General features: G+C 38.9%; 1 protein-coding gene across 3 annotated transcripts; it reads left to right on the top strand.

Moving 5' to 3' along the window:
• Window positions 1–1,794: 1,794 nt before the first annotated feature.
• On the top strand, window positions 1,795–19,591 carry NEK3 (NIMA related kinase 3; the record flags this gene model as incomplete). Of its 3 annotated transcripts, none has more annotated exons than XM_079721951.1 (15): window positions 1,795–1,911; window positions 3,390–3,483; window positions 3,841–3,938; window positions 5,369–5,452; window positions 6,261–6,328; window positions 6,421–6,507; window positions 8,546–8,600; window positions 10,917–11,117; window positions 11,681–11,753; window positions 13,493–13,542; window positions 15,653–15,755; window positions 16,599–16,739; window positions 17,004–17,138; window positions 18,794–18,920; window positions 19,352–19,591. In XM_079721951.1, 15 exons carry the CDS (start codon window positions 1,795–1,797, stop codon window positions 19,431–19,433), a joined length of 1,515 nt encoding a protein of 504 aa, XP_079578077.1. In that variant the 3' UTR covers window positions 19,434–19,591. The 3 variants fall into 3 exon arrangements, with proteins under 3 accessions (XP_079578077.1, XP_079578076.1, XP_079578078.1); XM_079721950.1 differs by having other exon boundaries at window positions 3,802–3,938; XM_079721952.1 differs by lacking the exon at window positions 13,493–13,542 and having other exon boundaries at window positions 15,669–15,755.
• Between the last annotated feature and the right edge of the window lie 860 nt (window positions 19,592–20,451).

Here is a 20,451-nt window from a genome sequence, read left to right as displayed (position 1 = left end):
GTTTTTTCTGTAATGAAAAAAAAAAAAGCAGGGCTTCCCTGGTGGCGCAGTGGTTGAGAGTCCGCCTGCCGATGCAGGGGACACGGGTTCGTGCCCCGGGTCCGGGAAGATCCCACATGCCGTGGAGCGGCTGGGCCCGTGAGCCATGGCCGCTGAGCCTGCGCGTCCGGAGCCTGTGCTCCGCAACGGGAGAGGCCACAACAGTGAGAGGCCCGTGTACCAAAAAAAAAAAAAAAGCATTACCTTTCTAAGGTTTAATAATAATAATAGCTGCCATTTTTTTAGGGCCCCCTATGTACCAGGTAAAGTGTTAGGAACTTTATATTCATGCTTTCTGATGTATTAAGAGATCCAGCGAGCTGCTTCATCCAGGAAATATAAAAGGGAGACTGAAGTTCAAGGACTCTGCTTAACATGTCTTCTTCCTCCCAGGCACCTCCAACTCAGCATGTCCCCAAAGGAGCACATGTCTCCCTTCCCCACGCCTTTCCCCACCCACCCCACTGTCACCGCCAGAAAAATCAAACCCAAAACACCAGGCACACAACCATCATGCCTTTCCTTTTTCTCAGGGAAAGGTATCAGTATTTGCCCAATTTACACCAGAAACCTGAGTCTACCTTGTTCCCTTCTGCCTACTTGTCCCCCATAAATCTGTAACCCAAAATCTTGCCAGTTCTGTCTACATGTTCCTTCCCGTTGACTTCATCCCCCTTGCCACGCCCCTATTCCATTGTGTCATCATTTTCCTGCCTCTTCTGTGGTAGGAGTCCTGCTCCGGCCCTCCTCCCCTTTGCCCTGTCTGGTCCATTGCTCTGCAGCCAGCATGAGTAATTTTTCTAAGCTGTAAATTTGCTCTCTTGGTTAAAACCCTTCAGAGACAGCCTGTGAATTACCCCAGGATAAAATCCATCAACCTGAACTTTGCTTACAGTGACCTTGAGACAAGGCCCAGTCTGCCTCACTAGCCTTACAGTCCTCTTTCAAGTCCTTGACCTGAAACAATCTCTTTTGCTCTTAACTATGCGATTCCCTCTGCCTCCATCATGTCCCTCCTCTTTGCCTAGGTATCTTCCATGTATCATCAGGCTTCAGCCTAAATGTCATCTTCCTAACTCCCCAGGATACCTCTGCCGAGGGCCAGCATGACTCTCCCTGTAAGGCTCGCCACCCTGCATTTGTTGAGGCCTGTGGTCCCATCTGCTTTGGAGTGTGCATGATGGCTAGGGCTGAATGTTGAGAGATTTGTTCAGGATTGTAAAACCTGGCACGGATGCTGTGTCCACCTGTTGAATGAATAAAGGAATAAGTCATCCTGTCATGGCGATTAGAGCTACTTTGAATTAATTCTGCCTTTTGAAAGTAAATTTAATTCTCAGTTGTTTTTGTGTGTGTGGGCGAATCTTTTTTTTTTTAATTGGGCTATAGTTGCTTTGCAGTGTTGTGTTAGTTTCTGCTGTACAGCAAAGTGAATCAGCTACACGTATACATATATCCCCTCTTTTTTGAATTTTCTTCCCATTTAAGTCACCACAGAGCACTAAGTAGAGTTCCCTGTGCTATACAGCATGTTCTCATTAGTTATTTGTTTTATACATAGTAGTGTATATATGTCAATCCCAATCTCCCAATTCATCCCACCTCCCCCTTCCCCCCTTGGTGTCCATATGTTTGTTCTCTACGTCTGTGTCTCTGTTTCTGCGTTGCAGTAATTCTCAGTTGTTTCTGTTTTTGAATCTAGGTTGGGAGAGCCGGTGGTGACTGCGGGAGTGGAGCCCCTGTGCGGTGCCCAGCATGGACGGTTACACGGTCCTGAGAGTGATCGGGGAGGGCTCCTTTGGCAGAGCCCTTTTGGTTCAGCAGGAGAGCAGTAATCAGATGTTTGCCATGAAAGAAATAAGGCTTCCCAAGGTCCCTGCTCAAGCAATTAGCTCATGTTGAAAGTGTACATGTAATTCGTATAGGAAAACAAGTTCTTGAAATTGAACATGGAATTGCTCCTTTGTGCAAAAGATTTAATGGATTTATTCATTAGCTTTACTAGGTCTTGATATATCTTACGTGGTTCTTAGGATATTGTCATTAACAAAAATAATCAAGGTTTGGGTGGTGATTGCTGTTTATCTGTGAATAATTTGTGATAATTTCCAATTTTGCATACTTAAGGGTGTAGGGAAGCTGCCCAAATGCAACTCGGGTGCCATATTAATGAAAAAAGGAACATCAACATACAGTGAAGAGCTGAGACCTAAAATGCTAACCTTTGGTATCAGAGAACCTATTCTGTGGATTAGTTTATAGGTTTTATTTCCCTGTAAGATGAGGAAAGTGCTGATTTATCTGTACAGTTGACCCTTGAACAACACAGGTTTGACTGCTGTGGGTCCACGTAGATTTTTTCAATAGTAGATACTACAGTGCCATGCGATCTGAAGTTGGTTGAATCCGTGGATGCAGAACTGAGGAAATGGAGGGGTTTCTCCATACATGGAGGGCTAGCTATGAGCTGTACTTGGAATTTCAACCGCGTGCAGTCAGTGCCTCCAACCTTGTTCAAGGTCAAACGGTATTTATCACTGTGTAACATAGTTGTCGGATGAAAGAAGCCATACCATGGAGGCTGCCTAATAATATTTTGATCAACTAAAAAAAATACATTTTAATAAAATTCTCAGAGTATTTTTTTTCCCCACTGCAATCTTGACCTCGTTTAGTGGGCATCAGAATCACCTGGAGAGCGTGTTAAAACAGATTGCTGAGCCTTACGCCTGAGTTTCTGGTTGTGTAGTTCCTGGTGAGCCTGTGAATTTGCATTTTTAACAAGTTCCCAGCTGGTGGTGATGCTCCTGGTCTGAGCCCCCTTGGGCTAGTACATAATCAGTTGCAGCTTCTTAATTATAAGATAAGTCATTCAGGATTTTATCCTCATAGAGTAAGTTGGGGGATAAACAGTTTTGTAAACTTATTTTGCATATGGTCTTTGTCCATGCTGCTGTAATACACGAGTATATATATTTTTCATCTGAACCAGTGGGCTGATAAAGTGATGCAGACAGTAAAAACATAAAAGCCCTAGTTTTTCTTTAAGAAGCTACTATTGTTGATGGCATACTGGCTCTCCAAGTCAGGTTATACTTAGGCTGATGTTAAGAGTAGTTTACATTCTATACTTGTAAAGATATAAGAGGTCAGCTTAAGCATGCATATAGCCATAGTTGAAAAATCTGCACATGTTTTCTCGTGGAGTTTGATAAACTCAAGTTGGGTCAAAGTACAGTGCTATGAAATTGTGTCTAGCATTGAAATATCATACAAACTACTATAACATCGTTTTACTATCAGTTTTAGTATGAAGTATTACATTTACGCTTATTTAAATCTCCTTCTAGGCTTTCTCTGACACACAGAATTCTAGGAAGGAGGCTGTTCTGTTAGCCAAAATGAAACACCCCAATATTGTTGCCTTTAAGGAATCATTTGAAGGTAAATATGAATTTCCCCCAATACATGCATTTCTGAATTTGATTCATGGCCACTGAGGCTTTGTTTTTGTTTTTGTTTTTTTAAATTTATTTGGCTGCGTCGGGTCTTAGTTGTGGCCGGCGGGATCTTTGTTGCGGCATGCAGGATCTTTCATTATGGCACGTGGGCTCTTCCTTGCGGTGTGTGGGCTTCTCTCTAGTTGTGGCACGCAGGCTTAGTTGCCCCGCGGCATGTGGGATCTTAGTTCCCCGACCAGGGATCAAACCCCCGTCCCCTGCATTGGAAGGAGGATTCTTAACCACTGGACCACCAGGGAAGTCCCTGGGGCTTTCTTAAAGAGTCTTACATTTGTTTTAGCTGAAGGACATCTGTATATTGTGATGGAGTATTGTGATGGAGGGGACCTGATGCAGAAGATTAAACATCAGAAAGGGAAGTTGTTTCCTGAAGATATGGTAAGAGACCGACTTACATAAGTTTCCCTCAAGGTTTGGAAGCAACTTTTCTCATAAAATTTGTATGTGTTAAAATAAAAGCATTGCTGTCTGTGATTACCTGACACACTACTTAGAAATGACTCATTTCTGTATCCATGAAGCTGCTTAGTGAGATGTGGCTGCCTGAGATGTTTTTAGGGAGTAAAATAGATATGTTTATAAAATACCAAGGAATAACACTTCCATGTTTAGAAGAATTTCAAAATTGTATTATTTATACTTTCTACTAGACATTTAAAATTTTTATTTTTTGTATTGAAATTTTAGAAGGCAGATGGATTTCTTTTGTATTTCTAGGTCATCTGAAGAATGAAGCCTGCATTTCTGTTTTTCAGGAGCACCTGTTCTTAGTCTTTTTCCTTCTACAGTTTAGCATAGTCTCTTAAAATACTTACTGCCTTTTTAATGGAAAGTTGTATATTAAATATTATTGGAATGAGTTGACTAAGGAAAATGCTTCAATAAACAGCTTTAGGGCTTCCCTGGTGGCGCAGTGGTTGAGAGTCCGCCTGCCAATGCGGGAGACGCGGGTTCGTGCCCCGGTCCGGGAGGATCCCACATGCCGCGGAGCGGCTGGGCCCGTGAGCCATGGCCGCTGGGCTTGCGCGTCCGGAGCCTGTGCTCCGCGGCGGGAGGGGCCACAGCAGTGGGAGGCCCGCGTACCGCAAAAAAAACAAAACAAAAAAAAACAGCTTTACTGGGGCTTAGTTTGATACATGGTATAACATGTTTTGAGAGTATATTAGTATAAATATTTTTCATCCAGAAGTTGTATTGTTAAGAATATGGGTTCCATTGTAGCATGTCAGCCTGGCTTCAAAGGATTGTTGGTAATATAATGAAATCTTTTAATGTTAACATGAATATTCTGAAAAAGTGAATGAAAATCTGATGTAATGATTACACTATAAAAAGCTATAGCATAGTCATTTCTAAACGACGAACTACTTTTATATGTATATTTAAGAAATATTTTTATTTGGTTAAATACAAGAAAAATATAGTGGGATTTTTATTAAAATAAATTGTTGGGAATTCCCCGGCAGTCTAGTGGTTCGGACTCCGCGCTTTCACTGCCAAGGGCCCGGATTCAATCCCTGGGGGAACTAAGATCCCACAAGCCGCGTGGCATGGCCAAAAAAGTAAATAAATAAATTGCTATTTGGATCATACATAAGACGATGACACATATGGGATTGATTCACAGCTTTTCTGAGTTTCTCCAGGCAACACTGAATCTTAGTTGAACTATGTAATTTTCAGGAGTTCTGTACTTATATTATGTAAAACTCAGGTCAGCCAGGGCCTGAAGATGATTCTTTGGGATTTTGGGTTGCCATGAACCCGTTATTGCATTCTTGCAGATTTGCATGCTTTTTTCCTTACAGATACTTAATTGGTTTACACAAATGTGCCTTGGAGTAAATCACATTCACAAGAAACGTGTGTTACACAGAGATATCAAGTCCAAGGTAAGTGGAAACATTTTGGTCCTAAAAAAAAAAAAAATCGAAAACGATTTCATTCCATGGTTTTTTCTGTGTTATTCTCTTTCCTTCTGGGGCATTTTTATCTAGTTTAGAAATATTTCTCAATGTAATATTGATATTTATGCTAGCCAAATAAGGTACTACTTGAGAATAGGTCAGTAAATCTCTTTAGTAGTGTATGTTAATATGTTCCAGCTCTCTTAGTGACTGTTTCCTAAGACCACATGTTCTCAGATGGAAAATGGTTGAGACCGGGGCCTGCTACCTGGAGTTACCGGGACACAGGTTCTCTGGTCAGTTGAGCAGGGTCTGCCGATACAATCTGAAGCTTGCCTGTTAGATTTCTAATCAGTCATCCTGAATTCCCAAGCAGGGAAGTGCAGCTGTCCAGAGGGTATCTTGTCTTTTTATGTTGCATTCGAGGACTCGGCTGTCAGCATTTCTACCCCTGATCTCCATCATCAGCAGGCTTTGAAAGACAGCTTCTGCCGGTGCTCTCTGCCTTATATTTGTTTCTTTATTTATTTTTTATAAAGCAGGTTCTTATTCGTTATCTGTTTTATACATATTAGTATATATATGTCAATCCCAATCTCCCAATTCATCCCACCAACACCCCCGCCCCGCCACTTTCCCCCCTTGGTGTCCATACGTTTGTTCTCTACATCTGTGTCTCTGTTTCTGCCCTGCAAACCGGTTCATCTGTACCATTTTTCTAGATTCCACATATATCTCTGCCTTATATTTGAATGAGGGTAGATGTAATCTGAGCTCTTCTTTTTCAATGCAGAATATCTTCCTCACCCAAAAGGGAAAAGTAAAGTTGGGTGATTTTGGATCTGCCCGTCTTCTCTCCAGGTACGTATGTCTCTTCTGTAGTAGTGACAGTAGTCGAAACATCATCATTCAGAAACGCTCTGTAATCATTCTGTGCCTCTTTCTGGTTTTAGTCCCATGGCATTTGCTTGTACGTATGTGGGAACACCTTATTACGTGCCCCCAGAAATTTGGGAAAACATGCCTTATAACAATAAAAGGTAAGTGATGTATGTAGTTGGTGCAGGGCTGACAGTTTGGTACAGGCATTGTAGCCTACAGGTGAAGTTTGGTTTTTAAAAATGTATATCTGAAAGCAGTGTAGAATTTAAATTCCCAGGCCTCTAGATGAAAGTCATAATTTTCCCGCTGTTTTAATCAGAGCTGAGAGGAACTACATGTAAATGCGGAAAGAAAGGCTAGTCATTTCTGGGGACAGTATGCATTATATTACTGCTTCTCAAACTTTGCCTCTCCCGACTTTAAAAATCCCAAAGTGCAGGTTGTAGCCATATCAGTTAAATCCAGTTGTCTGGGGGTGGGCAGCAGGCATCAGTAATTTTCCAGGATCACTAAGTGAGTCCCACGTGCGGCAAAATTGGGGAACCACTGGATTATGTCATTGAGTTGACGTTTACAGGACTAGATAATAAGCACTTGACTGATAGGTTCATTGATTATCAGAAGATAGTATGAAGTCCTTATGATTTAAAGCATATTTTTTTCTGAATGTAAGTAATATGTGCCCATTGATGGAGTGGGTGGGCAGGGGAAGGATTGGAAATGTAGAGATATACAAGAAAGGAAATGGTGATCACCCACTTTACACAACTACTGATAACATTTTGGGTTTTTTCCCCCATCCATTCTCTTTTTCCCCTAAACTTCGTTTATATGCTCTATATACAATTTAGTATCCTGCTTTTTTCACTTTATATCATATTCACTTTATCCCATGTTAAAACTCTGCATAATTATTGTTAATGGTTGCATAATATTTTAATACATGGGTCTTCCAAAATTTATTTCACATTCCTCTGTTATTGGCCTTATGATATATTTCCAATTTTCAGTATCCTAAACAGTGCTGTGATTAATATGCCTTTTGTGCATAAATATGCCGTTGTTGTCTGTCACATTCTTGGCATGAATTCCTAGAAAGAGAAACACCCACAGGTTCTTGTTACCATCTGCCAAGTTGTTTTCTGAAAAGGGTATGATAATCCATAATAAATAGACTCCTTTAAGAGTAAAATTAACTGAATTGGAGACAAAACAGCTATGAAAGGACTTCCTGGGACAACTGGAGAAATCTGAGTTTAGACAAAGTATTAGATAATAGTATTGAATTAAGGTTAAATTTCTTGGACGTGATAATGGTGTTGTGTTCACGGGGGAGAGTGTCCTTGCTCTTAGGAGATCCATGTTGATGTGTTTAGGGGTGAAGTGTTTGATGTCTGCAGCCTTTCCTTCAAGAGGTTCAGATCTAGAAGGAAGAGAGGAAAAGCAGGCAAACGTGGCAAATGCTAATGGCTGAGAAACCTAGGAAGGAGCATGTGGGCATTTAGAACTTTCCTGTAGGTTTCAAACTTTAGAAAATTAAAAGTTGGGGGAAATAGTTGATAAAAAAGAAAAAAACAACCTTATTTAAAATGAAAAGAATATCATGTAGAAAAAGTCTGGGGGATGACAACTAGGTGGTGAGAATTCTGGAGGAAAGTGGAGGTGCTTAGTTTGAAGAAGGGTGGGCGTATAGGGCAAACTATAGAACTCTTTGCTGAGCTCTGAAGAGCTCTTATGTGGAAGAGTAAGAACGCTGTCCCTTAGAGCCAGCCACTGGGGGCACAGAGAGCTGTCCATCAGGATGTGTGACCAAAGGCCAGGTGTTGTGCAGGCAGTCTGGGTGGAAGCTGCACTGGTTGACTTCTAAAGCCCTTCTTCCAACTATGATAATCTGAGTCCATGGATATTCCTCTTGCACCAAGTATTGATACTACTGAACTGATACCCGAACAACCCAGATTTGGAGGGGCAGGGGTTGGGGAGCAGTCAGTTTTATTGTGAACATTACTGTTAGTACGTATCTAAGTGTTAGACCAAAATTGCTGTATATTTTATTTCAATAGCTAAGAAGTACCTGCAATGTCTGTTCTTATCAAAGGTAGAGTAATTTTTTATTTTTTGTATTACAACATATACATATTTTCCTATGATTACTCATAACCCACTCATCATTACATTGCTTCTTTATGCTTCCAGTGACATCTGGTCCTTGGGATGCATTCTCTATGAACTCTGTACCCTTAAGCATCCAGTAAGTATGGTGTGCAAAATGGGAAAGGCAGCCTCTGGTTGTATCGGGCTAAGTCCTAAGTGATGTGCCAGATTTCAACTGGTGGTTTGCTTCCTTAGGATGAATTCATTATAAGATTTTCATGTTTCCAGTTGCTGTCATCTTTTCTTTGAGCTACTTTTGTAGTATATACTAATAGGAAATTTCCATGATTTAGTATTTATAGTTCTATATTTAGCTTGCCTCCCTCCTTCCTTCCCTCCCTCCCTCCCTTTCTATCTTTGTGAATTTGCATATTCTAGTTATTTTGTATAAGTAAAATTATACCATATTTTTCCTTTTGTGTCTGGCTTGTTTCACATAGCATAATATAATGTTTTCAAGGTTCATGCATGTTGTAGCATATGTCTGAATTTCATTCCTTTTTATGACTTAATAATATTCCATTCTATGTTTATACCACATTTTGTTTATCCATTCATCTGTTGATGGACATTTGGGTTGTTTCCACCTTTTGGTTATTGTGAATAATGCTGCTGTGAACATGGGTGTACAAGTATCCATTAGAATCCCTTTTTTCAATTTCTGGGGTATACACATAGGAACGGAAACGCTGGGTCACATGGTAACTGCATGTTTGGCTTTTTGCGGAGCTGCCAAACTGTTTTCCAGAGTGGCTGCACCATGTTTATACTTACCTTGCTATCACTTAGATTTCACTTCTTCCAGTTTCTTCTCTAACTGAAATATCCTGAGAAAATAGACTTTGCTCTATATTATATATTTTTAAAAGATATTTTAAAAATAATTTAACATAAAAAGAGGTTAAATCACTTGCCCTGCTTGTTTAGCAGTTGTTTATTACACAGAATTAATAATTAGTGCTGATCCCTATTAAGTGTTAACTTTGCATAGACATAAATTCTGTTCTTTGGGCACAGATTTGAACTTGGGTGGCTTCTCCCGTTGCAGAGCATGGGCTGTAGGCACGCGGGCTTCCGTAGTTGTGGCTTGTGGGCTCTAGAGCGCAGGCTCAGTAGTTGTGGCGCACCGGCCTAGTTGCTCCGCGACATGTGGGATCTTCCAGGACCAGGGCTCGAACCCGTGTCCCCTGCATTGGCAGGTGGATTCTTAACCACTGCGCCACCAGGGAAGCCCCCGCAGTATGTTTATTATACAATGAAAACTTTAAATGTTATTCTGGTATGACATTTTATATCCCACTCTATTACTTGTCAAACGGTGATAACTACTTTGATGACATGAAAGGTAAAAAGGATTTTGCAGCAGAAGTTTAAAATAGGAAAAGTCTAAAGTGCATTTTGTCAGGGAGCAGGCCTGGGGATTTAAATTTTTTTTTTAATTTTTAAAATTTTATTTATTTATTTATTTTTGGCTGTGTTGGGTCTTCATTTCTGTGTGTGGGCTTTCTCTAGTTGCAGCGAGCGGGGGCCACTCTTCATCGCAGTGCGCGGGCCTCTCACTGTCACGGCCTCTCTTGTTGTGGAGCACAGGCTCCAGACACGCAGGCTCGGTAGTTGTGGCTCACGGGCCTAGTTGCTCTGCGGCATGTGGGATCTTCCCAGACTAGGGCTCGAACCCGTGTCCTGCATTGGCAGGCAGATTCTCAGCCACTGCACCACCAGGGAAGCCCAGACCTGGGGATTTTTGAGGAGGAGGGAAGCAAAGAAACGTTACACTTATTATAAGCCTTAATATCATCTGACTTTTTAAAAAGCCATATGTATGTATTACTTTGATTTTTAAAATATATTTAAAATGTGTATCTGTGAAAACATTGATTTAAGTAATGAAGTACCCAAAATGGGCACTGATGGTAAGACTTCCTCCAGATGGGAACATCTTTTACTATTTATGTTTACCTTTCTCCTGAACAACTGTAAGATTTTAGAATAGTACCGGTTGGGAGGTGGGGTGGGAGTTTGGGACTAGCAGATGCAAACTATTTGGATAAACAACAAGGTCCTACTGTATAGCACAGGGAACTATATTCAGTATCCTGTGATTAAACCATAATGGAAAAGAATATGAAAAAGAATGTATATAGATGTATAACTGAATCACTTTGCTATACAGCAGAAATTAACACAGTGTAAATCAACTGTACTTCAATAAAATAATTTTTTTGAAAATGCAAAGAAAAATAGTATGATTAGTAAAAGAAAAAAAAGATTAGAGAACAGCACCTTAAAAACACCTCTAGGGAGAAGAATTTCTAAAATTAAAATAATTCATATAAATTCAGTTCAGCTGGTATTTACTTATTTCCGTTCTCTTTCCTTGTATCTGCTTTTACAGTTCAGTTTTGCTTTTTAGTTTCAGGCAAATAGTTGGAAAAGTCTTATCCTCAAAATTTGTCAGGGGTCCGTGAGCCCACTGCCGTCCCATTATTCCTGTGAGCTTCAGCATCTGATCAAGCAGATGTTTAAAAAGAACCCCTCATATCGCCCTTCAGCTACAACTCTTCTCTCCAGAGGCTCTTTAGCTCGGCTCATCCAGAAGTGCTTACCCCCAGAGGTATGGTACATGTGAGATTGACTGTGAACAGTTTTCCCAGTGTTTGTTATCTTCTAAACACAATTACATGTTATACATGCCTTCAAAAATTCAAATAATGCAGACATATATAAAAAAAGTACTTTGTAAAAAAAAAAAAAAAGTAAAAAGTTGAAACGGGCTTTCCCTCCTCTTCTTCTTTCCACGATGCTATTCCCCAAATATAATCATGGATATTGTTTGCATTATCCTTCCAGATCTTTTTGGACGTATATAAATGTCTGTTTGTTTAAATTACGTGGATCTTTTATTTATTATTTATTTATTTATTTTTCTGGCTGTGCCTTGCGGCATGTGGGATCTTAGTTCCCTGCCCAGGGATCAAACCCTTGCCTCCTGCAGTGGAAGCACGGAGTCTTAACCACTGGACCACCAGGGAAGTCCCTACATGGATCTTTTAAATGGCATTTCTACTTTTCAACTTTATTACTGTGGGGAAGAATATTGATAATTAAATGATGTCATGGCAGTATCTAAAGAAAAGCATCTTTCACATCTTTAATTGCTCTGCTTTAAACTTTCAGATCATCACAGAATATGGTGAACAGGTATTAGAAGAAACCAAAAAATCTATACATAGTACACCAAGAAAAAAGGGTAAGAACTTTGAAAAGCTTATTTTTTGTGTTCTTTTAAAATACAGTATAACAAAAAGGAAAAATACAATTTTCAGGTTATTAGAGATGATTTCCAGAGATACTCTTCAAATCAAAATTTGCTTCTTATTCCTTCAGGCATAATTCTATACCGAATCTTATACATTTAGTTTTCCAGGGATCAAAAAAAACCTAGTTCGGAGATTTTAGAGATGTAAAGATTGTTCTCTGTTTCATTTTTAGAACCATATTTACTCTAGTTTGTTATGGATCGGGTAGAAGGCTTCTGTGGTCTCACCTAGGAATCTAACCATGAAAATATAATATAGGAAATTGTATCCCTAAGGACCATCTTATAAACAAAATTTTTTAAATGGAGTCTTTTTAAAAGTTGGAACTGTCCACATAATAGGTGCACAAAATTTCCATACATCTGTAGTCAATCCTGAGCAAATTTCAAATGTAATTTATTGTCTCTTTGGAAGTTGTCATCTCAATTTTTTCAAAGCTCTTTTTGTTGCTTTTCATTTGTCATCAATGACACATCTTTCATCTGAAGAAATCCTACAATGACCAGGATAAGAGAGAAGAATTAAGACGTGTAGAAGGTCATCCACTGTAGGGAGATGTTGTAAAACCTCCATTATTTAGTGCCTGTTACCTTAGTGTTATATACTACAAAAGAAACATTCCTATTTTTTTTAATTTCTTTTTTATTGAAGTATGGTTGATTTACAATGTCATGTTAGTTTCAAAAGAAACATTTCTAAACTATACTGTTTTTTTGAAGTTACATTTTAAATGTTACTTTTGTAAGAATGTAAACCCTTTTAGTGATATAAACCCTTCAGTCTTACAATTCAGCATTTTTTTCTGTTACTTAAGAGGTAGTTAGTTACCTTTGCTTCAGCAGTTTTAGTGTTGATTTTATTTTATGTACTGTTTCGTAGCTTCTGTTCACATCCCAGGGTAGTGGGAAATTAGTTTTAAAATGCTGAGCAACAACAACAAAAGCAGTCTAAGAACAGTTTCAAGACAGTGTAGTTTCAAGATAAGAAAGTGTAGTTTTACAATTTCTAAAAAAAAGAGGAGTAAGCCATATGGGGAGCACGTGTCTGGTGGTGTCTCCATCTAGTCTGTAGCCAGTGAGACCAGAACAATGAAAGCTGTGTGAGGGCAGGGACCGTGTCTCATTTGCTCACTGTTGTATCCTCAGTGCTGTCATCATAGATGCTCAGTAGCAATTGTTTAAAATGCTGAATGAATGAGGAACACGGACCCCAGGCTCTGGCAACAGAAAATCAGGCAGGAGCCATCCTGCCTCCATGACTGCTGCTGGCCCCTCCTCAGGGAATAAGTAGCTGATTTCTTGAGAGGGATACCTATTCCACCTACTGTAATAGCTGTCAGGAAAGCAGACTGGGTAGCAAGCTTATGCTAAAGGTGATAATGACCTTCCGAGTATACAGAGCGTCTTACCTCCTGGTGCCTAAATGGGTTGGCATAAGTGAATAGAGATGTCTTAACTTGCAGATGTTAACATTCGAATAAAACAGCAGAAATAATCTCTTTAACAGCTGAGGTGTATTATTAGGCAATTAAAGCTTGATATCACTATATGGGCTAGTGCTTTGGTTCTTTGACTTTAAAAACTTCATTTGTCTTTGTTACTCAAGCTTCCTGCAAATCATATTAGAAGCCTTTATGTGTTTTCTCTCTACCTTCTCTTTTCTCTTTGAGCAGACCCCAGCAGAATCAGGATAGCTTTGGAAAATGAAGCAAGCACAGTGGTAAGTGCTTTAAAGTTAAATTTCTAAAACTGTCTACTGGGTACCTGGCATCATTAGGTGCTGGGATATATTTGGAAGACTGTTGCCTGGTCCCTGGGTTCAGGAGTTTTTCATCTTTGTGCTTGGGAAGTAACTGGAGGCTGTTCTTTGTACTGCCAGCCGAGCCACTTTAGATCCGCATTTATTTGTTTTTTCATTTCTAATTATTGATGACAAGTGGTTTCAATATAGATGTGAGCGAACTTAGCCCTGCTTATAGGCATGAAAGTCTTGTTTTAGCCTGGCTCTTGGTTGGTTTTGTGTGTGTGGTACTATATATATATATATATATATAGCATACAGTTTATCACTTCAGCAATTTTTAAGCTGAATTGTAAGAATTTAATGTCATTAATTACATTCACAATACTTTTTCATCACCCCAAACAGAAACCCATTAAACAATAACTACCCATTCCTCCCCACCCTCCCTTCCACCTCAGACCCTGGTAACCTCTATTCTGCTTTCTGTCTCTATGAATTTGCCTATTCTAGATATTTCAAGTAAGTGGAATCACACAATATTTGTCCCTTTGTGTCTGGCTTCTTCTGCTTAGCTTAATATTTTCAAGGTTCATCCATGGTATAGCCTGTATCAGAATTTCCTTCCTTTTTATGGCTAAATAATATGTAGATCACTATTTTGATCTTGACATTTTTCTGTTCAAAAACTTTTAGTGCCTCCCCATTAAGCCCACGAATTGAGTGGACATTTTTCAGCCTGGCATTCAAGGTCCTGTTTGTCTCATTTGGCTCCAGGCAGCTGTGCCCTTTTACATGATAGCGGCAGTTAAGTCATAAATAGTAACAGCAAATCCACTTCCCAGTTTTGCCACACCCAACCCAGTAACTGGTGTCCTATTGATAATTTTTTTCTTTCTTCATCATTTTAATCAACCTTTTAACTCCCAAAAGAAAAGATGTAGTAACAACAAATGATTCTGTTTATGGAATGTACTAGTAATTAAACTTGTAAATTTTTTTAATGAACCTTAGGTTGTAAATAAATAACACCATTCCCCATTATGTTACTACAAATGGAATCTATTCTGCCCCTGTACTTTTTCTTTGCATAGTAATATCTGTTAGTAATATCTGTTTATTTCCAGCTTTATTGAGGCCTAATTTATATGCAATAAAATTTACTCATTTTTAGCATGCAGTTTGATGAATTTTGGTAATTTTATACAGTCATATAACCAGCACCACAGTCAAGACATAGAAATCCCATCCCCCCAGTTGTAAATGCATTTAATGCACCTAACCTACCAAACATCCTAGCTTAGCCCAGCCCACCTTACATGTGCTCAGAACATTTCCATTAGCCTCCAGTTGGGCAAAATCATCTAACACAGAGCTTATTTTATAATAAAGTGTTGAATATCTCATATAGTGTATTCAATACTGAACTCAAAGTGAAAATCAGTGGTTGCCTGCGTACAGAATAGTTGTAAGTGTATCGACTGTTTACTCTTGTGATCATGTGGCTAAGTGGGAGCTTTAGCTCTCTGCCATTACACAGCATCACAAGAGGGTATCATACGGCATATCACTAGCCTGGGAAAAAGAGCAACATTCAAAATTTGAAATACAGTTTCTGCTGAATGTGTACCACTTTCACACCATCATTAAGTCGAAAAATCATAAGTCAAACCGTCGTAATTCAAGGACCGTCTCTATGGTAACTTTATAAAATATTTCATTTTGATATTTCCAGCATGAAAAACCCAGAAATTTTTCATTGCTCATTTCCTCTATAAAGACCTCTCAAATATCTCTATCATTTTTATATATCCTTTTCACATTTGCAATGACTGATATTAATGGCTATTAAGGTATATGACTAGTAATATACATATATTTATACATATGTATGTGCATATATATGGTTTTTAATATACACATATATATGATTATATGACTTAATTTACATGGACGTATGGGGTTCTGTGGTTATTGATGTTTAATCCATCTATATTTAAAGTTAAAATAGCTGTCTTTGCCTACTTGTTTACCTTTTTTTGCAGCAATTCAAGCATTACTTAATGTTTATTTTTAATTTCTTTTAAAGCAAAGGGAAGAACCAGGTGGAAAGTGTAGCCACACTGACTTAGAAAGCATTAATAAAAATTTGGTTGAAAGTGCACTGAGGAGAGTAAACAGAGAAGAGATAGGTAAGTTATTCAAATTCTAATCATTGTATAAGTGGAGAACGGGGGAATATACAAGGAATACCAGTTTCCACCTCACTAGGTCATAGGCTTCATAAGCAAGTAGATAGGCAGATTTGTGTTTGCTTATCCAGTAGTGTTAAAAGAATATTTTATTTACCTATAAAAAAAGAGAAAATCGTGTTTATTAATAAGAGGCTTCAGAAAAAATAGTATTTGTTGTGCTCTCCACCATAAAAAGCCTGGCACACAGTGTCTACCTAAGTCCTCTTGGGCCTTTAATTCTTGTACATTGTGTAATATGTGAGTATATACATATCATTTTTTAAAAAAATAAATTTATTTATTTATTTTTGGCTATGTTCGGTCTTGGTTGCTGCACGTGGGCTTTCTCTAGTTGTGGCAAGTGGGGGCCACTCTTCATTGTGGTGCACGGGCTTCTCATTGTTGTGGCCTCTCCTGTTGCAGAGCACGGGCTCTAGGCACGCGGGCTCAGTAGTTGTGGCTCGTGGGCTGTAGAGTGCAGGCTCAGTAGTTGTGGCGCATGGGCCTAGCTGCTCCGTGGCATGTGGGATCTTCCCAGACCAGGGCTCGAACCCGTGTCCCCTGCATTGACAGGTGGATTCCTAACCATGGAGCCACTGGGGAAGCCCCTATACATAGCATTTTTAAAAATTCGCTTTAATGATTAGCTTTACCTTTTCATTTGGATTTCTTTTTCATTCCCTTTACTACTTAGACTTGAAAGAGCGTTGTTAGATCTGAGTTTGAAAGAGAAAATAAATACTTTTCTTTTAGAGAAATACTTGTGTGCATATAGATGAATAAATAAAAGAATAAGCTCAGCGGTTCTTCTTTACACTTTAAAAGCCAGTTCACCAGGTCCTCTCAGGCGACAATGGGAGAAAAATGTATCCAGTACAGCTCTTACAGCTTTGGAAAATGCATCCTTACTCACCTCCAGTTTAACGGCAGAGGACGATAGAGGTTAGTAGATTGAATTCTATTATTTTATTATGGAGCATTGTCTAATAGTTGTTTAAGGAGCCAGAGTTTTTTCTTTTTTTTTTTTTTAATGTCACTCTGTGAAGGATATTTTGTTATCACACATCAGAGCGCTGCTCATACAGGCAAGTGAAATAGATCTGGGTAGAGAGTTAAATATAATTAGCTTTGCTTGAAATATGATCTGAAGATATATGCTGAAAATCTTTGTTATTTGGGACTAATTTTTTATCTTTTCCCAACTAGGTGGTTCTGTAATAAAGTACAGTGAAAATAATACCCGTAAGCAGTGGCTCAAGGAGACTCCTGAGACCTTGTTGAACATTCTTAAGCACGCTGACCTCAGCTTGGCGTTTCAAACATACACAATATATAGACCAGGTGATTCATGTCTGTTACGTAACTGTGGAAACCCTTTGATTTTTTTGAAAAAATTGTGGTAAAATATACATAACCTAAAATTTACCATTTTAACCATTTTTAAGTGTACAGTTCAGGAGCATTAAGTACCTTCACATTGTGCAGTCATCACCACATTCCATCCTCCAAAATGGAAACTCTGTATCCATTAGATAATAACTCCCTGTTCCCTCCTCCCAGAAACCCTTTGATCTTAAAGTTATGAAATATTTAGTAGCATTGTAGTTTTAGGTTTTCTTGAATCTTTTCTAGCCAGTCTGAAGCCATAATTAAAATTCCCCATAGAGCTTCATTCCTTCTGTTTGCCCATTTGTTTGCTTATTTTAATAGTCATGTGATCACTTTGAAGTGTGGCCCATTTTTACCGTGCAAATACACCCCTGTTTTAGGGACTCTGTAGCTCAGACTTTATCCTAGTAAACGCTGAGGAACTTCAAGATTTCTTTGGTTCTGTACTTGGATTCTGTTATATTGAATAGAACACACAAAAAAAGATGAACAATTAGGATTTGACTTTTTTTATCGTTTCAACAGACATTTTCACTAAAATTATACAACATAATTTTTTAAGATACTATCCTTAGGAATCTGGGCCAAAGGACTGAATTAAGGGTGTGTATGTGTGAGTGCACGTGTGTTTAATTTTGGTAATTCAATTACTAGAGCCGTCTTGCTTGGTTTAAGATCTAAGATAAATTATGCCAAGGAGAGCATGTCATGGTGTGGCAAGCCTTGACTGTATGTATTGTAGCAGATTTAGTGTATTTGTTGATTTGATCGGTATTTATTGAGTGCCTAACATGTACTAGGTTAATATTTTTTAAAAAAAGAATAAAACATAATTCCTTCCTTGAAAGAGTTGGTTATTTGGGAGACCAACACACAAGCAGAGCATTGTAGAGCTGTGTACCACGTGTCTGATAGAGCTGTGTGCAGACAGTTATACGTCCCTAGGAGAGGTGGGTGCATTGGGAGGCAGGTGTTAAGGAAGGTTAATGATTATGACTTTTGTTTTAGCAATTACAGATCCTGGATTTTGTTTCTGGTCCATTGATGAAGATGTTGTCATTTCAGGAAAGTCACTATTTAAAACATATATCATAGCTCTATTGTGAAAGGATTTTTATAAAGATTGAACCCACATTTTCATGTTAGGTTATCGTTTTGTAAGCAAAAACCTGAAAGTAATTACTATCTGGAAAAAAATTTAACAGCATGCATTTGGTCTTAATTCCCTAATTTTATTCCCCTCCATTGGGAAAACTTAGGGGGAGGGGAGAGCTCAAAGGAGAAAAAATTAACTGTTATCCAGCTGTCCAAAGACAACTTTTAATGCTTTAATATGGGTTCATATATTTGAGGGTTTTAATTATAATTTTCTGAGTTTTTGTTTTGAAGAAAGTGCTGTTTAAAAATTTAATACCCCTACTGGTGCTTACTGGGCCTGTTTTATGCCAGAATCATGCTGAGTAATGCAGGGAGACACTACAGAAAGATACAGAGCATGGCACTGCCCTCAGTTAACCCACAAGGCTTTGGAGGAATTTAGTGCAACATGAACGAAATAAGTAAAAACTGCTTAACTTGGCATAATTTCTGTTAATATTCCTCTGAAGGTGCAGAAGTGTTCTTGAAAGGCCCCCTGTGTGAGGAAACAGACGCATCAGATGATGTTGATGGAAGTCCTGATTCGGTCATTTTGGATCCAGAGAGACTTGAACCTGGACCGGATGAGGAGGATACGTAAGTGATGTACCCAGATAGCGTGTGCGTGCATGTCATTTAAATTGTACTTTAATCATTTCTGGTTTAGCAGGAGCTGGTTATATTACTTTACATCATTAATGAATACTTACATCTTGATCTTTTGTCTGGCATGGGTAATGTGTTATGGTATTATCACAGAATTCCTGACTGAGCCATGTGTTTATAATCATTTAGCTTGGACTTATTTTTTAATATACCAGATTTTTATATTGAAAAAGTTGTAGAAACAGTGAAAGAAGTGATCCTTTGGAAGGCTAACCACTTTTTTTCCTCTGTTCAGTTACCTTATGGAGCTCAGTTTTCAAAAATGTCGGTATTGTTACGGTGGTGTACGGCTTTGAACCCATCGGCAAATATTAACGGTGCTCCTTAAATGGAGGCTTAATATCCAGATTGTTTTTTCACAGGGACTTTGAGGAAGATGACGACTCTGACTGGGTATCAGAACTGAAACAGCGAGCTGGCTGGCAAGGAGTGTCTGATGGATAACACCCAAGGAAATGTTCCTTAGTCACACTGAGGAGATGTTTAACGTGAGGACTTGATATTTGGATAATACTTAACTCACGGGATGTGTATTTTCCTTTAGAAACAGAGTGAAGAGAGGGAAACCGAATATTTAAAATTATTCCTGGTTAGTATGATAAGGTATAAAAAATCTAGAACTCTTATGAGTTTTTGAATTCAGAGGAGAAGGCATAGCCGAATGGGTATGAGATTTGGGCTTTGCGGTCAGAACAGAAATTGAATGCTACCACCTACTGCTTGTGTGACTGTGAGAAATTACTTAACCTCTTTGAGCCCGAATTTCCTCAACTACAAAATGAGGATAACAATGCCTACCTCATAGGGATGCTGACCTTAGACCATCACGGCAGCCCTTAATGTTATTATTTGCATTGTTATGATTTATGCTTATTACTATGTAGCTCTTTTTATGTCTCCTAAAGGTTTGAGGATCTAAATATATTTAATTATAGCATAATAATGTGTGTGATTTTTCAGTAAGGCCTATTTCTGGGTAGTGATCAATCATCTTCAGTGATCACCAGCTACCAGCTGTCCTTAAATACAGCCCCTCGAGTCTGTCATACAGAGTGAAGTAAGTCAGAAAGAGAAAGACAAATACTGTATGCTAACACATATATATGGAATTTAAGGGGAAAAAATGTCATGAAGAACCTAGGGGTAAGACAGGAATAAAGACACAGACCTACTAGAGAATGGACTTGAGGATATGGGGAGGGTGAAGGGTAAGCTGTGACAAAGCAAAAGAGAGGCATGGACATATATACACTACCAAACGTAAGGTAGATAGCTAGTGGGAAGCAGCCGCATAGCACAGGGAGATCAGCTCGGTGCTTTGTGACCGCCTAGAGGGGTGGGATGGGGAGGGTGGGAGGGAGGGAGACGCAAGAGGGAAGGGATATGGGAACATATGTATATGTATAACTGATTCACTTTGTTATAAAGCAGAAATTAACACACCATTGTAAAGCAATTATAC

The sequence above is a fragment of the Hyperoodon ampullatus genome, assembly GCF_949752795.1.
Source record: "Hyperoodon ampullatus genome assembly, chromosome: 16".
NCBI classification, from domain to species: domain Eukaryota; kingdom Metazoa; phylum Chordata; class Mammalia; order Artiodactyla; family Ziphiidae; genus Hyperoodon; species Hyperoodon ampullatus.
This window is presented reverse-complemented; position numbering and strand designations above follow the sequence as displayed.